This window comes from Vanessa tameamea, chromosome 23, assembly GCF_037043105.1.
Source record: "Vanessa tameamea isolate UH-Manoa-2023 chromosome 23, ilVanTame1 primary haplotype, whole genome shotgun sequence".
In the NCBI taxonomy this organism is placed as follows: domain Eukaryota; kingdom Metazoa; phylum Arthropoda; class Insecta; order Lepidoptera; family Nymphalidae; genus Vanessa; species Vanessa tameamea.
Genome location: NC_087331.1, coordinates 2,428,396 through 2,452,226, shown reverse-complemented (window position 1 = coordinate 2,452,226; position 23,831 = coordinate 2,428,396). Strand labels below are relative to the sequence as shown.

General features: G+C 32.3%; 2 protein-coding genes across 2 annotated transcripts in view; one reads left to right on the top strand and one right to left on the bottom strand.

Annotated features, from left to right (window-relative positions):
• Positions 1 to 23,831, top strand: part of LOC113397669 (pikachurin) — a 190,537-nt gene that overhangs the window by 62,032 nt on the left and 104,674 nt on the right. The gene's annotated exons all lie outside the window — the stretch shown is intronic.
• On the bottom strand, positions 13,468 to 22,728 carry LOC113397701 (alpha-N-acetylgalactosaminidase-like). Its single transcript, XM_026636141.2, has 9 exons — positions 22,473 to 22,728; positions 21,936 to 22,110; positions 20,647 to 20,821; positions 19,968 to 20,065; positions 18,129 to 18,290; positions 17,285 to 17,479; positions 16,916 to 17,077; positions 14,519 to 14,591; positions 13,468 to 13,626 (listed from the first exon to the last, which is right to left on the bottom strand). The coding sequence occupies exons 1-9, from the start codon at positions 22,628 to 22,630 to the stop codon at positions 13,595 to 13,597; spliced, it is 1,230 nt and encodes a 409-aa protein (XP_026491926.2). The 5' UTR covers positions 22,631 to 22,728; the 3' UTR covers positions 13,468 to 13,594.

Below are 23,831 nucleotides of genomic sequence, written 5' to 3'. Positions count from 1 at the left end.
AATAGAAAAAAATATTCACGAAATAATGCTTGTGTCCCGAAAAATTCGTATCAAACTTAATCGTCATAAACTCGACTTCTAAATGAGTCAGTCAGTTTACTTAACAAGTTATTCAGACGGTAACTCTTTCACACCCTGTAATCATCATTTGGAAGTTGGGTAACGAGGTTTGTGACGTCATAACTTAATTACTACGAAATTAATAGCCTATCCATGTAATTTGCGTTTGAAATGGAACTGTTGCTGAAAATCTTAATTGGAGTGATTTATTTAAAATCTGCCTGTTATTCTTGTAAAGGTACGTTCCCATGAACGAAAGATTGATAAATATTTTATTAAGATTTGCTAAAAATATTTCCGTTGTTGTTTTAAGGTGAGGTAGGTTTAAGGTAAGGTAGGTTACATGTATTATCTATATTCTTTTTACCTGCACCTTGATTATGTTCCACAATAAATGCTCTTGTAAAACATTACGATGTTAAAAGTATAAAGATCTTGATTTTATAGCAAAAAAAAAAGTTTCCATAAAAAAATAGTTTCAGTAGTTACTTTACCTAGCGATAGGTCTATGTTCGCCACCGGGTGGCCATCTGAAATACCAACTCCAAACTTCAACTCTGTGCTTCTATTGCTGTGTTATATATGTGTGTATCTGTGATGGAGCCCAATTATCGATTTGCTTGCCTGCCATCTTCAAATAAATTAAAAAAAATATTGTTTCCCCTGATATAGTTGGCAATATCTAATTTTGCAATTCGACAAAGTCAACAAAATTACGTAACGTTCTAAAAATAACTTTTCACCGACGCTTAACACACACAACAATGCAGAAGTTAGCAGTTTTCCTTCTGTCGAGAAACTGCTTTAGAAATCACTGAGATCGAATATTTCTACAATACAGTGAATTTCAGTGATAATTTCATAAAAATATCTTCGAATGTCTCAATTTATAATTTGGTTCAACAATTAATCAAGGTTTATTATTATATTGAATATTAAAGATACAAAGTGTAATTTCATAAAACTTCCAAACCGAGTTATGGCTACGGGAACTAACTGCGCGGGATATCACTGTACACACAGGTGAACTCAATGTTCCCTCGCTCTCATAATCCCATGGGACGGCAATTTGACACGAAGATTGATAGATCAGGCGCCAATACGAAAAAAAGACGGCCATTTTGTATGCAATCGTTCAACATTAAATTTTTGAAGAGAAGAACCGAAAATTTTTGCAATAGTATATTTATACTACCATTGATATTATAAATATACTATTGGTATAAGTGCGAACTGAAAATCAGCTACTAGGTGTGTCCAAGTTTCATCACCGGTTCAATTTTTTAAATTCATATACTGATATGATTTTTTCGTTTATTTTTTGCTGTTCTTAATACAAGACTTTGGGTATACTTCGGTTACTAGAAGTACCAAAGCAGTAGCATTATTCATGAGATTAGTAAATTGTCTCCTTCTAAAATTACGTGTATATTTTATTACTTAAATCAGCAACTCTTTATCTAATTGTTTTTGGTTCTGTTTGAGTATATTAGTAATGATATAGAAGTAGAAGAAACAAGTAAGTAAGACGTAATCCACTGCAGTAAAAGCCTTTTATCAATTTAAGAAGAAGATTTGAAGTTTGTTTTTATCATACTCCGCCGCTTTTCGGGAGAAGAATTGTATTCTAATTAAACACATAAAAGAACAATGCATCTTTCGACATGTAATATAGAGTTTTTTTTTCTTAAGCATACTTAAACAATATAATAATAAAACTTTTTTTTTATTTCCGTAGAAATAACCTACTAAGAAATGTAATATTTCAAGAACAATAATATAAAGTAGAAAAACGAGTAGAAAAAAACTGTTATATAATATTGGAATGTTAAGTAATCTTATTTTATAAGTAACTGAGCTTCGCCGTTTCATCCACTTTGTCAAACACAGACGCAAAACTCACACACGTTAACGAGTTCTGTTCGTGTTCGTAAAAAGGTTTTATTTGTTATAAATCACAGTTGTATAAATAATGATATTTGTTTTAAATTTTCGTTTATTATTTTATTCAAAATTATATATTTGACGACCTCCGTGGTCGAGTAGTGTGTACATCGGTTTTCATGGGTACGCCACTCCGAGGTCCCGGGTTCGATTCCCGGCCGAGTCGATGTAGAAAGAGTTTAGTTTTCTATGTTGTCTTGGGTCTGGGTGTTTGTGGTACCGTCGTTACTTCTGATTTTCCATAACACAAGTGCTTTAGCTACTTACATTTGGATCAGAGTAATGTATCTGATGTTGTCCAATATTTATATATTTATATAATAATATATTATATTATTTGTTAAGATATGATTCTGAAGGATAAGTTCGATTTGAAACAGTATGATTGCGTTTGAGAGTTCGTTTATTGAGAAAGGTTAGAGGCTATATAACTTTACGCTGCGACACTTAAGAGCATTGCAATAACCATAAACGTCAATAAATAAGGGAACCTATACGAAACATACATACATATGTAGGTATATTTATAGGAAGTGATTCATTTAGAGTTTTTTCTTAATTCTAAGTGATACATATCAAATAGAATTTGATGGCCTATTATTTGTTACGTCCTATAAAAACAATCCTTGATATTTAATTTTTGAAAATAATTTAATTTAAAAGATAGCCGCGACTACTGTTTTTGGTTTATTCGGAAGGTCCAACTTTGGATGACTCTTTCCAGCATCGTGACTAGTATCTACCAAATTACTCGAAAAAAAAAAGTCTAAATGATTAACCCATTATAATAGAAATTAAACGCGGGTAAGATTACGGGGCACAGATTATATTATTATAGCGAAGCCATCATAAAATGTGAAAAAAATCGAACCTACAAAGGTTTTACTATAGAACTGCTATTGTGTGAGAACTTATTTTGTATCTCTTCTTGTAACTTTGAATATCGACTTACGGTAATACTATATTTTAATGAATGTATCATACAGTGTTATAAGTATTGTTAAGCCAATTTTACTTTTCACTCTGTGATTTTTTATCGTGTTCTGCGGTTAAATTAAATGCTTAGTCATTTGATACACAGAAAAAGGTGCGTTCAAAATACACGCGTCAGTTCTACATTAGTAGTTTATAAGTTTGAAACTGTCATAAATGTATTCAAATTTTATAAGTTGTTGGGAAACGTAATAAACGAAAAAAACATAACATCATACTATAAGTCTTAAAATATCTAAATAATAAGAAATTTAATCTAAATAATAAGGCTTCAAATGTATGAATATTTACATTTAAAAATAAAAATGAAATAATTTATTACTAAGCGACGTATAAAAGATACGCCAGCACTGTAATCATAGAACCATTTCAACTTCAAATGCAGGCTCGTATAATGCCTTCGTATGACGTAAAGTATGTTTTATGTTTATGCAACTATATAAAAATGATAATAAAATGTTTGGGATGTCTAGACTTTTGGAACTTATGTTGACATAATATGATCTCGCCGACAATACGTATTAGAGATTAAAGTATGTCTGTGTGAATATATGTATGTACATATAAATATTTTATAGATTAAATTCCTTCGTCGGATCTCATTATATACAGTGTCATTACTGGCGGGATTTTTATTCAGTTACTTTACAATATACTGATTCATGGAAAGATTTGATGTATTGAAGTGGAATATTTTATAAGGGCTTCAATAAGCTCTACCACTAGTAACAACTATCTAACAAGGAATCAATAAATTCAAATATAACTTCACATGGATAAATTATAATTTTATTTGCATAACATTTTGAGATACAGGCAAATACTATACTATTTCCGAGGACATCGAAAGTATTTTTTACCTTTTTTGGGTTATATTGTAAAACGACAGTAAGCCTTAACTTCGTTTTTTGACAAGGCGGATGTCCATATGAACCACCTGACTCTAACTTATTACTACTGCCCAAAAACATTGGCGCTGTCAGAAATTAACCTTTCCTTGTATCGCCAATGCGTTACCAATCATGGGAACTATGGGAAAGGGAGGGAATGTTATGTCCCTCGAGCCTCTAGTTGTACTGGCTCACTGGCGCACAAACCGGAAAACAACAATACCATATTGCTGTTTGCCCGGAGAATTTCTGTCGAATAGGTAGAACTTACCAATACGGGCTTACACGAATCTTTCTTTTCATTTTAGTTTATATATTACCAAACTGTGTACTGCCGTATTTTTTTGTATTTTAGAAGATTTAATAAACGCTAGACATTAACTAATAATCTTTAATCGAAATTTAATTTAATTACATCAATAGTTGTTGTCAAAAATGAAACTATAAATATTATATAAATAAATAATACTTTTTAAATTATTGTAAAAATAAATTTTGTCAGTTGTAAATATCCTACAGTATGTGGATAGGTTCTTCTTTATAAATTATGTTGTTTGACATAATGGCATTTTGTGTGACGTACACTTAAAATTGAGATGTGGACTCGAGGTACATAATTAAAAAAAAAATCACCTCAGATTATTTTGGTTATTAAATTAGGTAATATTGGATTTGTTATGAAATCCAATTACATGTTTAACAATACGAATATTATGTTAATAATTAATAATATTAGGCTAAGCGGATTAAACCTAATGAAATAATGTTCTGTCCGATTTTGGTCATTTTAGCATTAGCAGCCTGTAAATTTCCCACTGCTGGGCTAAAGGCCTCCTCTCCCTTTGAGGAGAAGGTTTGGAGCATTTTCCATCACGATGCTCCAATGCGGGTTGGCGGAATACACATGTGGCAGAATTTCGTTGAAATTAGACACATGCAGGTTTCCTCACGATGTTTTCCTTCACCGCCGAGCACGAGATGAATTATAAACACAAATTAAGCACATGAAAATTCAGTGGTGCCTGCCTGGGAACCCGAAATCATCGGTTAAGATGCACGCGTTCTAACTACTGGGCCATCTCGGCTCGACATTTTGGTCACGGCGGCAAATATCAAGCGAGAGTACGTAGTAGAGTACTAGTCATTATTAGTGTAGTGTAGAGGGAGACAGCATATGGGGAGAATGCAGAATGTATTCCGATTTCATAGGACTACCAGAGCTGCCTTTGATGTTTAATCAGAGTGAGATCTGATAGTTCTGTGGGACGGGAATCTGTCAACGACTTACGTCAACCGACGAATTTACGTTTCAAATGAGGCACAGGATTATAATCACAGATTTAGAGTAAGTTGATTTAGAGAACTGCATGTTCATTAGATAGTATGAAATATAACTATGATTAAGTCACCCCAGCCACGCCTAAACATCATATTTTAAAATAAGTAATATATAGCTGTCCATTTGAACAACAAATCCTACCGACAGTAATACATCAGTTGACTCGATTTAATATGTCAGTTGTGTGGAACTGAATTGAAATATAATTGCGAGATACTTCTTTGATACTTCAAAACATATTTTCTGTATGAATGCAGCTACGTTTAAATTTTAATATACTATTTATGAAAATATGTTAAATATTCATTTAAATAGTTTCTAACTACCAATTGAAACCAAGAATGAACATTTTATACTGACTGTACTAAGACTAAACGTAAAAGGCGGTCTATTTCACCGCACTTTTCTATTTAATGCCAAGAGCAGACGACTAGGAGTGCGGGCGGGGAGGAAGAAGGGGGTTGTACGCTCATTTTACATCGATGACAACCAGATGCTTAGACTTGTATTGTTTCGCATAAAAAATCAAGAACATCTGACAAATTATTTAAAAAAGAACCATCACAACTAGCTAAGTTTCTTTTTTATTATAAGTATTATTATTTTTTTTATCTTAATCTAAGTAACTCAGCCCATTTAATGATAAAGCCTGACTTTATCGATGATTCTCAACGGTCACCTCGAATACAAAAATAATTTCATTATTATAATAAATTTATTTCAAATAGTTCCCAATATAAGTAAGTATATTGGGAAATTTCAATGTAAATAATAAACACTAATAAACTAATACATAGATAAAAATGAGCTTTAAGGATCGCTATTATTAATAACATTGTCGGTTTTCGATATTACATAGGAAAACGTTGATAAAAGAAATAACGTTTACGTCGTCTTCCTTCGTTCGATATAAAATATTTTCTCGGTCCTAATTATTAATTATACTTATCCGCTTTTATTCTAAAACTATACTAAAGATAAAATATCACCTACCCCATATGGGCATAATGAGATTGATGTATATAAAAACCAATAATGGCCGTAACGATCTTTTTGTCCTATTTATCGACATTATCCTCTCAAAGCCGTCGCTTGAAGCATCATTGATTTTTAGGGCAATACTTGACCCCCGCTCGCGTCTAGAGTTCTTAATAGACTTGTAAGTTAGGCTCAAATGAGGACGTTCCGATAGTTCTTTGGATACTGGCCAAAAGCAATTATATTAAATGTCCTGTCTGTTCTATATTGCGGATTTAATGCTATTTTGTGTATAGATACTTGGTGGTAGGGCTTTGTGCAAGCCCGTCTGGGTAGGTACCACCCACTCATCAGATATTCTACCGCCAAATAACAGTACTCTGTATTGTTGTGTTCCGGTTAGAAGGGTGAGTGAGCCAGTGTAATCACAGGCACAAGGGACATAACATCTTAGTTCCCAATGTTGGTGGCGCATAGGTGATGTAAGGAATGGTTAATATTTCTTACAGCGCCTTTGTCTATGGGCGGTGGTGACCACTTACCATCAGGTGGCCCATATGCTCGTCCGCCAATCAATGACATAAAAAAAAAAAAAAAAAGATTTAAAACGACTTCTTACGGTATCGGATTATTTATATATATCTAGACAGAGCCGAGAACGCGGCGAAAAAATTGTTTGACAATGAGTAACGAAGTAACAGACACGCACACTAGTAAAGAAGTATGAGTTTTGGCGAGTGTCAAGCGTAGCTGTCACGCATACAAAGATAATAAAGATGGCACGTTTGTTTTAGTTAATTGTAGTGTGATAATCTATCTATATATATACTCGTAAATCGTCTAAGCTTACGGTATCATTATTTTATTCATTTGTTTTGTGATTCCCGAGTCGTCCTGTGAACCAACGAGTGTAGATGTATATCGTAAGCTACTCTTGTAGAAGTAAATCAACTCTTATAGACGGAAAATGAGGCCAATGATGAGGATTTACATTAATTTATTAGACTGTCTCGTTGGTCTACTGGCTAAGTCTATACGGCTGCTTATTCTGAGGTTCTGTCAATTCCCGGGCTCATAAAATGTTATTGTTGTTTTATGGGCCTGAAATTAAAATACTTATAAAATATTTAACGATACTATTTTCTAAAATAAAATACAAATAGTAATATATATAATTATAAGAACGGGAAATAAAAACAACTAGAATTTAAAATCAAAGAATACCAAAAATATGTATGTTCTTGTAAGGAGTTAAAATTATAAAAGAGTCGAATTTTAGTATACGCATAATAAGGACTGTGTATTACTGATCTGATCTGGGCTTTAAGCCTAGGACTTCGAGATCTGCAATCCTATAAACTAGCCACTTAACCAACGCGACCAACCAACGAGATTATTTTAATTATATTAATAACCAAAAAATTCAAAACATGAACCGAATACTGATGTCCGCGTCATGAATTTTTGATTTTATCTTTCATATAATGTTGGATCAAAGCTTTAACAACAATTAAATTATACACGAATATTAAATTTCTATAAAAGCCTCGTCCGTATGAAATATTTATAAATGAACCTTACCTTTGATATACTGTTTCAGATAATAACGAAATGTTTTATTTTTATTTTGATAAGGCAGATTGGTATACTGCCTAATCAAATGACTACAGAGGCGCTCTTTAACGGCCAACAAAATAGACACGAAATTTTATATATGTATACAAACTTGTTTTCTTACTAATAATATATCTTTTAGCTATGAACTAGTAAACAGTTTCATATATAATTCCAATTAACCTGAACGTAACCTTTATTATAATAGAAACTTAAATAAGACTTAATATCTTGAATTTATCTATTAAGTAATACATTGAACATAAGTTTAATCCTCCACACAACAAGTCTACGGTCCTTGCTTCGTAATTCTATGTAACTAAGCCGGGTCTTAAGTGATCCTACATCTAATTACGTAATCACAGGCAACGTATGCCAACACGAAACATTAATGGGGTGGCGGTAATCGCACAAAACAGTACGGAACTAACTAGAATGTTGCCTGCAAACTAGTTAGGAACAAAACACCTTCCTTCTACATGACTTACTGCTAAACATCCTTTATTATTCATTGGTCTAAATACTATAACTTATATAATTGTACATTTTATTTTATTTAATTTTTTACTTATCAAAAGTAAAAAAAAAGTTTCAAGAAATATTTTTGTTTTGTTTTTATGGTTAGCTAGAAACAACATAATTAGTTTTATCTGGTGGTAGTAGGCCAAGACCCTCTGGGTAGGTACCACCCACTCATCACATGTTCTACCGCAAAACAAACTCACAATATTGTTGTGTTTTGTAAGCACAGGGGACTTAACATAGTTCCCATGGTTGGTGGTACATTGGCGATGTAAGGATTAGTTGGAAACTCTTACGGCTTCAAAGTCTATGGGCAGTGGTGACCACTTACCATCGGGTAGCCCATGTGACCGTGCACCAACCAATGTTATAAAAGAAAACGAATCCTCTTATCAAACATAAAAAGAGACTCTAACTAAAGTCATATCATATTTATTCAGTTTAGTTAGATACTACCAACTATCCATATATTTAACCATCAAACTTGTGTTTTGTTTTCTGATTTAAAGGGTGATTGAGCCAGATTACTAGAGGCAACAGAAACATGACATCTCAGATGGTCTGTCGTGTGATTAAATTATGATTACAGCCAGACTCTATGTTCGCTCTTGCCATTATTAAAAATGTAATCAATTTTATATTCATTACTTGTTATATATTTAGGTGTTCGAAGAAGATTTTATTAAAAAAAAAATATAAAGACATTTTTTTTTATATAGTAGAAATGAGTTTCCCAAATATATTATATGTTGATTCGGCCTTATAAGTACTTACATTGTTATCTATTCTTTCTTCTTCTAGCTTCCTCTTTTTAGTGTCTCTAGTTCGACATTGTAGCCTTACGGTCGACGGTGCATTGTTTAGGAAGTTATTTATCTATAGACAAATGTGAATTAAAATCCGGTAGGTCATTTGTTTATCTGCTTTACTGAAATACAATTAAAATTAAGACATTTTTAACTTTGCCGTTTCATAAATTCAAATCATTTGTAAAAAATACATTGGTAAAGAAGGCATATTATTCGATACAAGATTATAGATATATATGATAAAAAAGCGTAGAGTTAATGCTTGTGGACTTCCAGGCAGGAAACATAACATACATATATAATTGTATTTAACTAACATGACTGTATTTTTAGATGTTGAAAAAGAGTAACTACTGAGTTTCTTTCCGGTTCTTCTCGGTAGAATCTACATTCCGAACCCATGGTAGTTTTACTTAAAATAGTTTGTTAAATGACGATTCAAAAGTGCTTGTAAAAGCCTACTTGAATAAAGTATATTTTGATTGATTAGTTTAGAAGTTGTGGGCAACAAAATTAAAACCAATTTAACAATTATTCTAAAGGATTACGCGTTCTCTAAATCGCCGACCTATTTTAATACGGTGATCGAGAATAGCTTTTTTTTCAAACGGAATATTGTTTTTTATTCAATGATAAAATTAATAAATTATATAGGTAGATCAAAACATGAACTATGTGAATACTGTGTTAGAATTAATTAGATTTCAATAATTGTTACATTTTACGTTGTTAATTGTCAACATCTGGTTTTGACTAAACTAATTTAGATCAAACCGGATGTTGCTTCAGTGGGGGAGTGGGCGTGTAAACGTTTAATACTAGGAGTAAGCATATAATTGGCATTGTTAGTTTAATCGTCAGAATGGATCGAGCAATGAACTATTTTTGTGTCAGTCTTGATTGTGAAACACTTCAGAATAAATAAAATATTGGTTGTGAGGAAAGTTTTTGTTTTATTCCAACAACTATGTCTTTACCAAAGTTATTAGGAATTTGTAAACTATAAAGTAGTGTTCTAAAGTTCGTTTAGAAGACGTGGGTGCTAAGCGTTTCTATCGGGAAAATATTAATTTTAACCCTTCTATATAGAACTAGCCGTTACCCACTTCGATGGGGATTAAATAAACCTCAAAGAATAAGTTGAGGAAGGATCAACGGAATTCAAATAACTAATCGCGAACAAAAGTCTAGTAAGAAAATCTGTGACATCAGTTTTGCTCTTAACAAATAGTATCTTCATACATTCAGAAATGTTATGGTCTTATTACTACAAATATGTTTTCTTTTCACGTCTCGTTTAATCTAAGCACGTTCGGATCATAAGCTTAGTTCGGGCGTATTTATTTTGTCGCCTTTAAGTTACAGCGAGTATAAATTATGACGTTCTAAGCGTTTTGTTTGTGCTCGTATGAAACGTTAATTGTAAGGCTAAGATAAATACGCATGTGTGAGTGTATTCCGTGTACGTGTTAATACATGAACGTGACAGTTAATGACGTTAGCGTTTGGTTTCTGCTTGTATTTAAATTCGCTGTTATACGTACGTTTCGCTAGTTGTAATTAGAATGTAGATAGTATGTTCTTAGCCGAGATAGCCTAGTGATAAATAAGTGAATATTATTCGATGATCAATCTGATCTCAGTAGTTACAAAAGAGTAACTACTGAGTTTCTTGCCGGTTCTTCTCGGTAGAATCTACATTCCGAACCGGTGGTAGCTTTACTTGAAATAGTTTGTTAAATATCGATTCAAAAGTGTTTATAAAAGCCTACTTGAATAAAGTATATTTTGATTTGATTAAAAAAAAACAATAGTATCTAAGATAGTCTCTTTATTAAGAAAGGTTTATTGACTATTTATATCTATTTTAAATAATTAATTGTTAAATTACTTTTAAGAAAATTTAAAACACTGTGTGATGTAATCGACTTTAATTGGTAGTATATACTTAATTTAAGTAGATGTAAGGCATGTGTTGGATATATTTTGCGATTTGTAGGGTACACTGTTGAAGATCCAAATAGATAAAAAATAATATCACAATACATCTCAGAAAAAAAATATTCTAATTTTTTGTACTTTCATCTGATTTCCTTTTCTTGTGGTTACTATTGACGACCGATATAATAGTCTTACCAATAAAATTGTTCGTAACATGCAAATGTATTTGTAAGGAGAATGAGCCAGTATAACAAGTAAAAGGTACATAACTTCTTGGTTTCCGAACTTGGTGGCGTATTGGTGTTACGAGAAATGATTAATATTTCTTACAGTCCCAAAGTCTAACGGCGGTGGTGACCACTTACAATCAGCTGGCTCACTTGCCAAATCCACCAACCAATGAGATAAAAAAGAAACTAATCAATTAATAATGTATAAAAAATACAAAGCCGACCTTATTACTCTTTTAGACAACATAATACTACATTCTAAGCTTAGCATTAATGATTTCCACCAACTTTAGACATAACATAAATATACTCGTGAATCAGGAGACTATTTTGTAATGTCTAACTGAAAACTATTATGTGTAGAACCAACCAAAAGATGCCGCGCGTATCGAAGTTTGGTTTTAGTACATAATGTTACCGCTTTAAATTGAAGCTATTGACGTGTTTAGCGTAAATTAATTATCTAATTATAATAAGTGTATTACTGTAAAGGGCTATTCGCGCAATCTATAACCTAGGACCCAAAGAATCATTAAGGTATAAATTTAAAGTTATCAAGATATTAACTGTTGCTTCTCAATATATATTCTGTAATGTTTCGTATGTACGGAGAAATATTAATGATTTTATGAGAAAATGTGATTCTCATAGCATTGGTACAAGGAACAAACACAAACTTGTTACTGTTGTTACTCGACTGTATAGTCAGTAACTCTTTTGTGGGGCAATGTATTCGGTTCTACAACAGGATCCCAGAAAGCATTCAAAATGCTTCTGTTGCCAAATTAAAAAAAATTGTTAAGGAACGCTTGTGTGCGAAAGGTTACTATACAATTAGTGAGTTCATGATTGATAGCACACCTTGGAAATGAAACGATCGCCTCCTGGCTATTTCTATTCATATTCAATATATGTATTTAAGTAGTTTGACAACAAAAAAAAACCCGTTGATTTTCTTTCGCCGGTTCTTCTCAGGTCAGTGTGTTTCCTTTTCCGAACCGGTGGTAGTGTTTAATTTGACAATCAATAAGTAAGCGTAATGCTTCTATATTGAATAAAGGAATTTGAGTTTGAGTTTACCAAGTAAAAATTAGTAATATATTCTGGTTTGGATTGGAATGGAATTGATATATCTAATAATAATAAAACCGTATAACTAAATATAAGGGAAGACTATAAAAATGAAAGGCTAACAGAATTTTTCAACCAAAGTGCTATTTTCGTAACACTTTAGGGTTATAACGATAGTAGTTTGGCGTCTAACATTCGACCCAGTGTTGGCATGAACCAGATAATGTTGGAAAATTTACTGAAATATATTTTTATGTCTATGATTTTGAAGGCAAAGATCGTTATGTGATAATCCTACTCATTTTGTTTAAATACTACATGAAGGTATGTTACCTTCGCTACGTTATTTTTTTTTTGAAAGTCGTCATATCTTTCTTCAAGTCGTAAAAAAATTCTATAGTTTATTTTAAATTTAAACACGAAAGTTTTATTTAAATACGAAATAAAGTGTCTGTTACCTCTTCACGCTAAAACCGTTTCACGTTCAACCAAGCCTTATACGATAGCAAATCAAAAATTACATCACTATTTGTTTAACTTAATAATGTTCTCATCTTGATAGTAAATTTACTTAAAGTAAAAGTAAAGTAACGGTCTGTAAACGCTGAGCTAAGCCTCCTAAATTAAAAAAAACACAAATTTTCATTTTTTTTTACTATGAATCCGAACGCTTTTGGCAGTGTCTACGCTGAATTTTAATTGAATTCAGTGTAACTTCATCCCCTGTATTTTCTTTCCGGTCGAGTCGAATATTCCATCCTATTTCATTGAGAGTGATGGTGCTGTGTTAGGGCACACTTTGATGCATGATTATATGTCCTTAGCAGTTGTTTAGTGTAGATCAGATACATTCCTGTCTTAGCACTGAAGCGCCCCACAATCAGCGTTTTAGCAATTTACCATTTTCTCCTAAAAATACTTTTAGTGGCCTTCTGCGACGCCGGACGTTGGTCCGAGACTCAACTATCATCGAATTGGCATCATCATTCCACATGAAAGAGGAAAAAGAGGAAAGAACAAACGAGTTATACAATAAAAATATTTTATTTGATAAACAATATTTATCATTATAATAGCATTTTCAAATTATGACGATTATGTTCTTTGTCAATATTAAAATCACAGTCGGCGTTAACATTCCCTTAGTTAGTAAGTACATTTACATATTAACACGTTTCTTCAAGGCGTTATTTTCCAAATCTATCATAACGGGAACAGTGTGTACATAATGACATCTAAAAAAATTACATATTTTTTAAATAGTTTTTTTTTTTGTAATGATCCCAATGTAAGTAGCTAAAGCACTTGTGTTATGGAAAGTCAGAAGTAACGACGGTACCACAAACACCGAGACCCAAGACAACATAGAAAACTAATGAACTTTTTCTACATCGACTCGGCCGGGAATCGAACCCGGGACCTCGGGACCCATGGAAACCGGTGTACACACTACTCGACCACGGAGGTCGTCAGTCGTAAGTTGGCGCAAGGTGTGAAAATATAAGGAAATAACTTGAATCGTCTCATATCGTGGGAAACATATTTGATGTGAACATAATGTATTCCAAATTATTTCAATTGATTATAGCATGAGCTTCTGCTCGGTCAATTCATTACTTTAATTAAAATAAGTTTAAATTGTTTTTTTTATTATTTAAAAAAAAATCACTCGCGCTCCTGTAAATTTATCTAAATTGTGACGTATTGTTAACAATAAAGGCACTAAAATAAACTGATACAAATATAAACGTGCCAAAATACAATTTACGTACAAACACGCTTTGATATAAACACACGCCCACACACGCGCGCGCGCACACACACACACACACACACACACACACACACACACACACACACACAAAACACACACCAATGTACTTACGCATAAGAAAACAAAAAAAAAACACGTACATAAACAATGACAAATCCATTAAGAAATGACGTTACTTATAAACGTTCCATCATCGGATGATTAATTAAACATTGATTTCTCTCGTTCTATCATCGTTGATTACATATTCGAAAGAAAGAGACAAAGCATTGTTTAACTTGTCACCCACTAAACAACATTAACAGGTGAAACCGTTTACGTTTAAATAAAAATAAACCGTTAGAAATACATACCTTCGGGCGGTATTTTCACTAACAGAGTATCCTTTAATGTAACATTTCTTGTAAATACTTTCGTAAATACGTCCTAAAAAAAATACAATCATTTAAGATACTATAATTTCACATTAAATATTGATTTGTTTAAGGTATCACAGATAAAGTACATTGATATAAATTTGTTCTGTGAACCATTTTAACAACGTTTTGTTGTAACTACAGGCACAAGGGATATAAAAACTTGGCTTCCAATGTTGGTAGCGCTTTGGATGAAAGGAATTGTTAATATTTCTCACAGGGCCAATGTCAGATGGCTGAGGCGACCACTTACCACGTGGGCCATTTGCATATTTTAAATTAATTAATTTCGTTGACAGGTGTGAGGAGTATTTAATATAATATAAGTGATATCGTCTCGGTTACATTGGTCACAATATTCTAACGCACTCTATTCCAAACATAACAGGATAAAAGCCAAATAAACAACATTTGACAGCAAACTGACTCCACATCATTGGTCGAGAGCTTGATTAATCTATAATATTCACTATGGATTTGCGAAAAAATGGCGTTTTGAACGTCGAAGAAACTTTGATCGGAATTTTGGAAGTAAAGTTAAAGTAGAAATAAGTGGTTAAGTGCAATAGTGTTGTATTATAAATAAATATATATTTATCATAAATTCTTAGTAGTGACAACATAGCTGAGTTATTATCAAATCGCATGAAATAAGTAAATCTAAGATTTGTTTATCTTTTTTCCTATTTCCATTGGAATAGATAGCCTATTCTATAATGGTAACGAATTATTCCCGATTATAATCCGATCCAACTTCGACTAGTCACAAAAATACACCACAGTTTAATCGTCAGTGAGGGCCAAATCATGCCGGTTACGATACGCGATTATATTTCGATGTAACTTCGACCGAAACTCAGCTGGATTGTTGTGTTCGTAGAATAGGAAATCGGCATAATGACAACGATTACGGTAAAGTGACGATTTGTTAGTATAATTGTAGGTTGTAATACAAAAAAAAAAAAAACATTATTATATTTCTGATTCAACAGAATGTTACATGTTAACAGCTCATAAATGTAAAATGTTCCAGAATAAAAACCTCAACTATCATAAGGAATCTGAACTTATTTTTCGCTGTTCCACGAAGGCGGAAATAAATGTCTAAGGAATTCTTCCGACACAGGCAGCTTTTCTCTCGATGTTTTCCTTCGCCTTCATTTATACTGGCAATATTTCACGTTCTGTGACATTATTCAAAGTGTTAAATGATGCTGATAACTAAGATAGGTGCTCGAGCTTTTTTGAATTGTTTTTTTTTTTAAACATTTACACCAATTACCGTAAAACATGGTAAAAATCATATAGAATGGCAACACTGTTTTGAGACTGATTTGTAAATGGTGGTATGGTGTGAAAATTCGTTTGGGTAGCGTGTGTGCGTATCCATCAACTCATCACATATTCTACAACCAAACATCAATACTTATTATTCTAGTAAGTGTTCCAGTTTGAAGGGAGAGTGATCCAGTGATATTACTAAAGTAAGAATTGCCTGGCTGAATAATTGTCTTCTGCTGCGCTAAGGTAAGGTAAAGGAGAAATTTACTTGGTGGTAGGGCTTTGTTTAAGCTCGTCTGGGTAAATACTACCCACTCATCAGATATTCTACCGCAAAACAGTCTCAGTATTTGTTCTGTTGTGGTTTGAAGGGTACGTGAGCCAATATAACTATAGGCACGAGGAACATAACACCTTAGCTCCCGAGGTTAGTCGGTGACGATTTAAGATATAATTCACATTTCTAACAGTGTCAATATCAGGCAGTGGTGACTACGTACCATCAGCTGACTCATTCGCCCGTATTATAAAATGAACAAACTAAATATTACTATGAATTAAATAACTAATATTATAAATATACTTAACGCATATCATATAAAGAAATATCTTAGAATTAAAATATATTTCTAATTTTATGGTAGGTATATCTTATTGGTTTTATTGATTATATAATAGTTAAAAAAAATTATTATACTTCTTATTTCTAATTATTGCTTATATTTAATTTATATTTTTAATACATATTGTGCAATATTACAGTGCATGGTGTAGAAGAACTCTTTCCTAAATAATTTTGAAATGTATTTTGTTTTTTTTTCAATTTATTCTAATATTGTATCTACTGTTGGTTGTCATAATGAAAATAAATAAATAAATATAAACAAAAGTATGGAAGTAGGTTAAAATTAATGAAATAAATTTTATAAGGCAAAGATCTAAATTAATACCCCGAGACGACACGGTTATGTGACGTCACTATAAATTCAGACTGGCGTATTTAACCCTGATAAATCACGTCTTAAATTTAAGGAATGAATATTGTTTTATTACCATAGCAGTGTAATCCGTTGAATTTAACCCGTATTGTCCCGGTGCGAACGAGACGGAATGCTCTCTTTCATCCAAATTGACGAGAGCGAAGGAGACAGAATGATATTTATCGCCTTTTCTAGGAAGGTGTGGTTTCACCCAAAGCGTTAGTAAAGGTTGTAACTGAAATAATGTATATTTTTTAGGATTATAAGTTTAAATTTTAATTACTATAATATACAATTATACACGAAGTTAATCAATCAAATGTATATACTACGAGAAGTAACTAAAACCGTTTTGAACCGTTACGTAAACGTTGCATTGACAACGATTTTTAAATATGTGCCTCTACTTAATGTATATACTAAACTACACTCTATTACTTACGGCATAAGGTCTACCCATAATTCCTAAAGGATCTTGAGCGATAGCTAACAAATCTAAATTGAGCAAGAGTTCCTTTTCATATGGAGTTATCTTGTTCATATCACAGGAGAGTAGTAAGGGGGACGCCAGCATTGCATACACGGCCATATGCACCCGTCTTTGGCTATCAGTTAAAGAACCCGTGCCAAAAATTAACTGAAAGTAGATAATTATAATATATCCAGTTCTGATTAAATTAATTTAAGATCTCTTTTATTACATCTAGAAATAAATTACAAGCTTTTATTTAAATTTATCGGTTAATATGTATGCGTCAAATCTTTCAACTGAATTTGAAATCCATTTCACACAAGCGATTGAATTTAATGTTTGCACCCCTTTTTGGTGCCAGTGATCAAGCCCATTTCAACCCAATGTGCAAGTGTGAAAAACCCAGGCGCTACCTGTTAGGGATCGGCTCGCCGATAACGGTCATGTCTGAGAACATAGGTAAGATGCCCCAAAAGGTCTCTTAAAAATCTTTTTTGGGGGAATAGAAGATCGCCAGAACACTTGATAGCACCCGGGCGCTTGTCGTGCTTAAGACGGGACTGCTTAATTAAACTAAACAATAATTATACTACTACAAGAAGTTAATTAAAAATCTATTTTTAACTCGATAACTTATATAATACTATACATTTGAGATGGTTGTGTGAGCCATAGAATTAAACGTTTCAGCCTAATTTTTGCAATTAGAAGATTCCTTTCGGATAGTCTCATCCAAAAATAACAACAATAATGCATATAGTTTATAAAATATCCAGTACGAACCGGTTATAGCCCATTTACCATTACGACTTACCATATCAGGATCATTCCACTGTCCTGGACCGTGATATTCATATAACTCCTCATATATCACTTGGTAATGTGTGATGATTGATTTGATGGCATGCCATGACGTCACGACGTCGTGATAATTACGCCACATGTTGCAATTTTTCGCAACACTTCTGTAATCCGGCTGTATGGAAGAGGACATTTGGTAGTAAATTTTATCCCAACTACAAGAGGACAAAATCCAAGTAAACATTTGACATCGAATTGAGGCGATATCATTGGTCGAGAGCTTGAATAATCTATGATATTTATTATGAGTTTTCAAAAAGGCATTTTGAACGTCGATTAAGCTGTTATCGTAACTTTGAAAGTAACATTAAAGGCTATAAGTAATTAAGTGTAACAGTGTACTCTTCAAACGAAGATTTCTTAGCGTAGCCATGGGACCTGTTGAAGACTATTATTATAATTCCTCCGTCGTTTGCCTTAGCAGTTAGATATGTGGCAAATTATTCTCGATTTATTTCCTCCAAACTACGATATAAAATAAAAACATAAGAAGTTTGTGAAAAATAGCGCTGGGGACGAGTTGAGGCCCATAATCTTTACAGTCTATCTGTCAAACCATCGTTATAGTTACACGTTTAAAATCAATTACTTAAAAACCAGTAGGATGAATTTTCTGAAGGTAAGCTAAGCTGAAAATTGTTTTTATATGTGGTTAGTATTTTTCATTCCTTGAAAATGTGCCGCCAGTCATTATTCCTATATACCTAATAGGTATATAATAAGCCAGTGAGCTGATTCACATTCACAATTTACCCCAATAAAAACTAAAGTAACAATTGTTGTTTAGTAATGTAAGGTCAAACCAGTAAGTGACGACACCGCAGATACGACCTATCGAATCTGCACTAAGATTGTACAATTAGACGTACATATATTACGTTTTGACAAAGTTGTAGCTATCGTAGTCACAGTTGAACAACCGCGTTCCCTGCTGGTCAAGTAGCTTAAGGCTATCCCGAGGTCCGAAGGAAAAGTTAGGGGTTTCTCTTTCGTGTAATTGTTAGGAACAACCCGAAGTTTGAAATTGGCAACATTAACGATCCCGTGCCTCGGAAAGTGAAATCTCTTTGGTCATTCGAATTCTATCACATAATAAGATTGAGGGAGAAAGTGCTGCTATGTTATCACACAAACTTTTGCACTAAATCTTGTGAGTAGTTTACGAGTCTCTGTTGAGAATAGAAGAATAAATCATAATTTTATTGAACAGCGCATTCAGTTTACTGACTAAACCCTTTTTCTGTTTTTTTCACGCAGTGAAACCCTTCAGAAATTCCCTGCGAGTGGGAAATGTGGGATTCCTCTCGCTCACCCACAATCCTCTCTAGTGCGTACTGCAGCGCGAGGCCATCCCGGCTGCCGTCATTCCTCAGGGCCATTTAAAATAGGAAACGCGAGGCCCTATCTTTTAAGCCCCGGACATCGAAGCTGTACTGACTAAGACCTAAGCTAACTCATACCATAACAATTTTTTGTAACGCATTACTAAAAAAAATACTTAACCAATATACAAAATAAATATAGCAAAAGACGCACCGCGTTACGTAAAATAGTTTAGTACGAGCATACTATTTTGTTTTGTTATATACGCTGTGCTTCGTAGTTTCACCCGCATTCAATTGAAACTATTGACGCGACAGCTGCGAATATCATGTTTTAGTAGATAATATATAACTGTAGTACTGACCATTGCATTTTTATACATAATTCTATATTCAAATCCATCAAGGTACCAACTTAGTAAAATGTAGATTTTATATTACCCATAAAACATTATGACTACGGCACTTACCTTTTTATTGTGTATAAACTCTATGTAATAAGGCCAGCTACAGGAATACACCATTGGTCTACCCGTAGCGTTTAAGTGCATACCCAGCTTTATATACGCTGTAAATATTATGAGCGTTTTTATAATTCTAAGGGCCAAAGATTAGTAGTGGTTTGATGAAATCGCAAATTTTGTTAAAAGATTATTAGTAAGTATTACGGAAAAACATTCGTTTGTTTGCTTGATTAACAGCCTCAAGTAGTAACTTGTTAAGTTGATTGTTAATTGTCAAGGACTATTTATAAGCCGATTCCGAGGTCCCGGTTTCAAATCCCGATTCGAAACAAAAAGTTAATTCTCTTTTATGCACAGAAAATCTTCGATTAAATATTGTATCTCTCGTGTTTTGTCGAGTTTACAAAGCGACCGTTCAAAATTCGAACACAACAGAAAAAGCAGAGGTTTTTTATAGAAAAAGGAAACATCTTTTTCACTCGTTTGAGTTATAAATTAAAAAAAAAATGGAAATGAAACGCTAATGACTATCGTTCATGTTAGCTTTTAGAAAAATACGTAGAAGTCATTATGAACTATATCGACTACTGGTGGAACTAGTTTTGTTAACTGCATTCAATTGTTAAAAAAATCATGTTATTTTGAATGGCAACATTTCCAAGATAATATCATAGATATGATATACCAGTATTGAGGTAATCTTCGGTAACAAAACATCCATCTACTTTCAAATAATCAACTTCCCACTCTGCAAACATCTTGGCATCGGTTCGGAAGTGCTCTCTGGAGCCTGGGTAACCCATGCAGGTAACATCGGCTATGTTTGTATACATACCGAATTTAAGCCCACGCTTATGAATCTGTAAAAAAAGAATCAATTAGAATTGTAGCCAGCATTACTTCGAGTCGGATTACTTCTTGTTAAGGACTTTTTTGTAATTTTTTATTATATTTTTTTCCTCTGTCTAACAGAATGTTAATAACCGAGGCAAACAGGTATTAAAAATATGTAAATAATGTAAATAACAGCAGAGAGAGCACTATGTCTAGTATTCATTGTTCAAATTTAAATTATTATTACATTCAAATTTTTAAAGAAATGTACAATTTCTTTTTTTTTAATAAATTTCAAAATTCCATAGACAATATTGCTTTACTTATACACATATCCTACCTACTTAACCTATTTAAATTAAAAAAGTATTATATACAACCTCTTAGATAAAAGACATTTAAATTTGTGGCAATAGTATGATAAAGATAATAAAATAACTATTGAAATTACTTATATTATTCAGTCTGTCTAATTATACATAATACAAGGCATAAATAACTTTTATTATATTTAACACACATATACACACACTCACACCAATAAAATCTTAATTTATTCAAATTTTTTTTATAGAAGAACGGGATCTGTTGCCATTATTACTGGTAATAATAAAATATTAAAAAAATAAAAAAAATTGTATTATATATTATAATATAATGATTAATTATTCAATTCTTAAAACTGCAGGCTATTCAGATAGTATATTCTGATATAGTGAGTGGGTAAGTTAATTAATCCAGTGGCATACCACTGGATACCTAGAACTGAACTAGCTTAGAAATACATAATTCCACAAAAAGCAATAGCAACTGTTCAAGTAAGTACACTTTCAACCATCGTAACAGATCACAATGTCTCAATATAAAGTTGAAAATATAAACAATAACAAAGACTATGCAATGCTGCTTGGAAATAAATATATGCAGGCAATGACATGCATGAAAGACACAAACAGGCACGGATGTCTGTGAAGATTATGTAAATGGTTTCATTAGATATATAACACTTATTGAAGCTATAATTTACATACATCTAGACACATATTGGCAGTGCAATAGTTTATCCGGACCAAAGCTATATTTACCAGGAGTAAAACAGAGATTCGAGGATATTTATAAAGTAATTGAAACTATACAAACATAATCTGCAATATACTTCATTCCATGTGGAAACCTTTCTTTATCAGGCACTAGACGACCAAGTCTGTCTCGTTCCTTTTGTGACCAACAGTCATCGATTATGATATATTCATAACCTGCTTCTTGATAACCATCTTCATAGAATCTATCAGCTACTGACAGAATTAACTTTTCACTGTAATAAATAGATATCTATATTGGTACTGTTGATATAGTTAACATATTGTTGTATGGTAATAATAATCTATATTTATTGTTTTATAAATTTGAATTTAATGAAAACAAAAATAAGTATTCAATAATACTATTTTATTTTTGCTATATTTTAAAATATAACATTCTCTATATAATATTCATGTTAATTATAACTGTCACAGGCATATTCTGCTTACTAGGGCCTCAACGGTAAGTAATTTAGTCTTAGGCAAGAAAAAAATACTATAAACTGTTATTCCATGCTTACGTTCGTAAAGGTTTTTTTTTTTAACCAGTAAATTATTATTAAACACAACACATACATATCATGTCGTAACTTACTCAAGACATTTCTGTTTATCGTTTTTACAATTCACCCCGCACATATAGTAACCCCAAGACATCCATCCCATGGGAGGCTTTCGAGCTAATCCATTGTCTAAGTTTCGAACGATAGTAAAACATAGAATACATAGAAGAAAAAATACACGCACAACCATATTTTATTTTTTAACTATTTAAGCAGATTTTTAATGCGTTGTAATGTTATTAGTGTTTGTCAATTTATATAATAAACATATATTAAAATGTGTTTTATGTTTGTTTTTATTCTGGTTTTAGCTTGTGTTTATAAAATGTCAATTGTCAATGTCAAAAACTGACAACTTAGCCAAATTGTGCTTAAGATTTCAAATGAATTAAACCTTATCAAGTTAAAAGTTTTAATATTCAAACATTGTTAACGATAGCAGAATACTATGTAATTATCAGTATTGTCTCATTTCACTTCAAGTACAATCAATCTACGCGAGAAACTAAAAATCTTATAAGTAATTTAAAAAAAACACGAAAAATGATTAGAGTTGTAAAAAGCTAACAGATTATTCACATATCGTATAGCTTAATTGTAAAAACAGAGTTACGTTAAAAATGCTCTAAGTATTTTTAAAATAAACTCTTTTTTTTTCTTGTCAACATTACGATCCAATGCCACATCAAATGCAAGACGTCACGTCCGCTCGGGCAATCGTCGAACAAAATAAAATGTTACTAAAGTCGATCCAAACGATTTAAGTAAAGGGTCGGACGAACCCTGCTTGTGTACGTTATAGCTTTCAGAGTTTTTTCACTCGTAACAGAGAAAGTCAAAATTACCGAGGAAATAATACTTGCAAGTTATATCAAGTTGGGAAAAAGTGTTGCTATAACTATAATACGTATAATAGCACATTTTGCTGCTATACATTTCATAATGTCACAATTTTTAACATCAAAAAAGGTTATTGTTTTGTATGTAGTTAAACAGGTATATTTAATTCGACTTTTATATAAAAATTTTTGCTGTAACACTTAATTAAAAGAACTATATATTATGCAATATCTGTGTAATTTAATAATAGGTACCTATCCCACAATTATTAAGTAATATAGCAATTAGTGCGTTTTCAGTATCGCACATGTCATGATTTTATATACATTTTATATTCACTTGACTATATTTTTTCATCTTGGTGTAATAAAAAAAATACCTGCACTTTGAAATTTACTTTTAAGACGCTCATTACAAAATATATTGAGTTCAGCTCACTCAAATTATTATGAGAGTGAATAGTTAAATAGAAGATGCACCTTGCGCATACACTTTGCATTCTATAATGTCTCTAGAATAGTTGGTTAGACTCAATGAAAGTGAGAATAGAC

Coding starts and splice junctions, on each gene's coding strand:
- LOC113397701 (XM_026636141.2), bottom strand. CDS start 22,630: ATGGTTGTGCGTGTATTTTTTCTTCTATGTATTCTATGTTTTACTATC. Junction 20,066..20,646: donor CGAAGATTACCTCAATACTG/GTATATCATATC, acceptor TAATATTTACAG/CGTATATAAAGCTGGGTATG. Junction 18,291..19,967: donor AGTTTATACACAATAAAAAG/GTAAGTGCCGTA, acceptor TCTTCCATACAG/CCGGATTACAGAAGTGTTGC.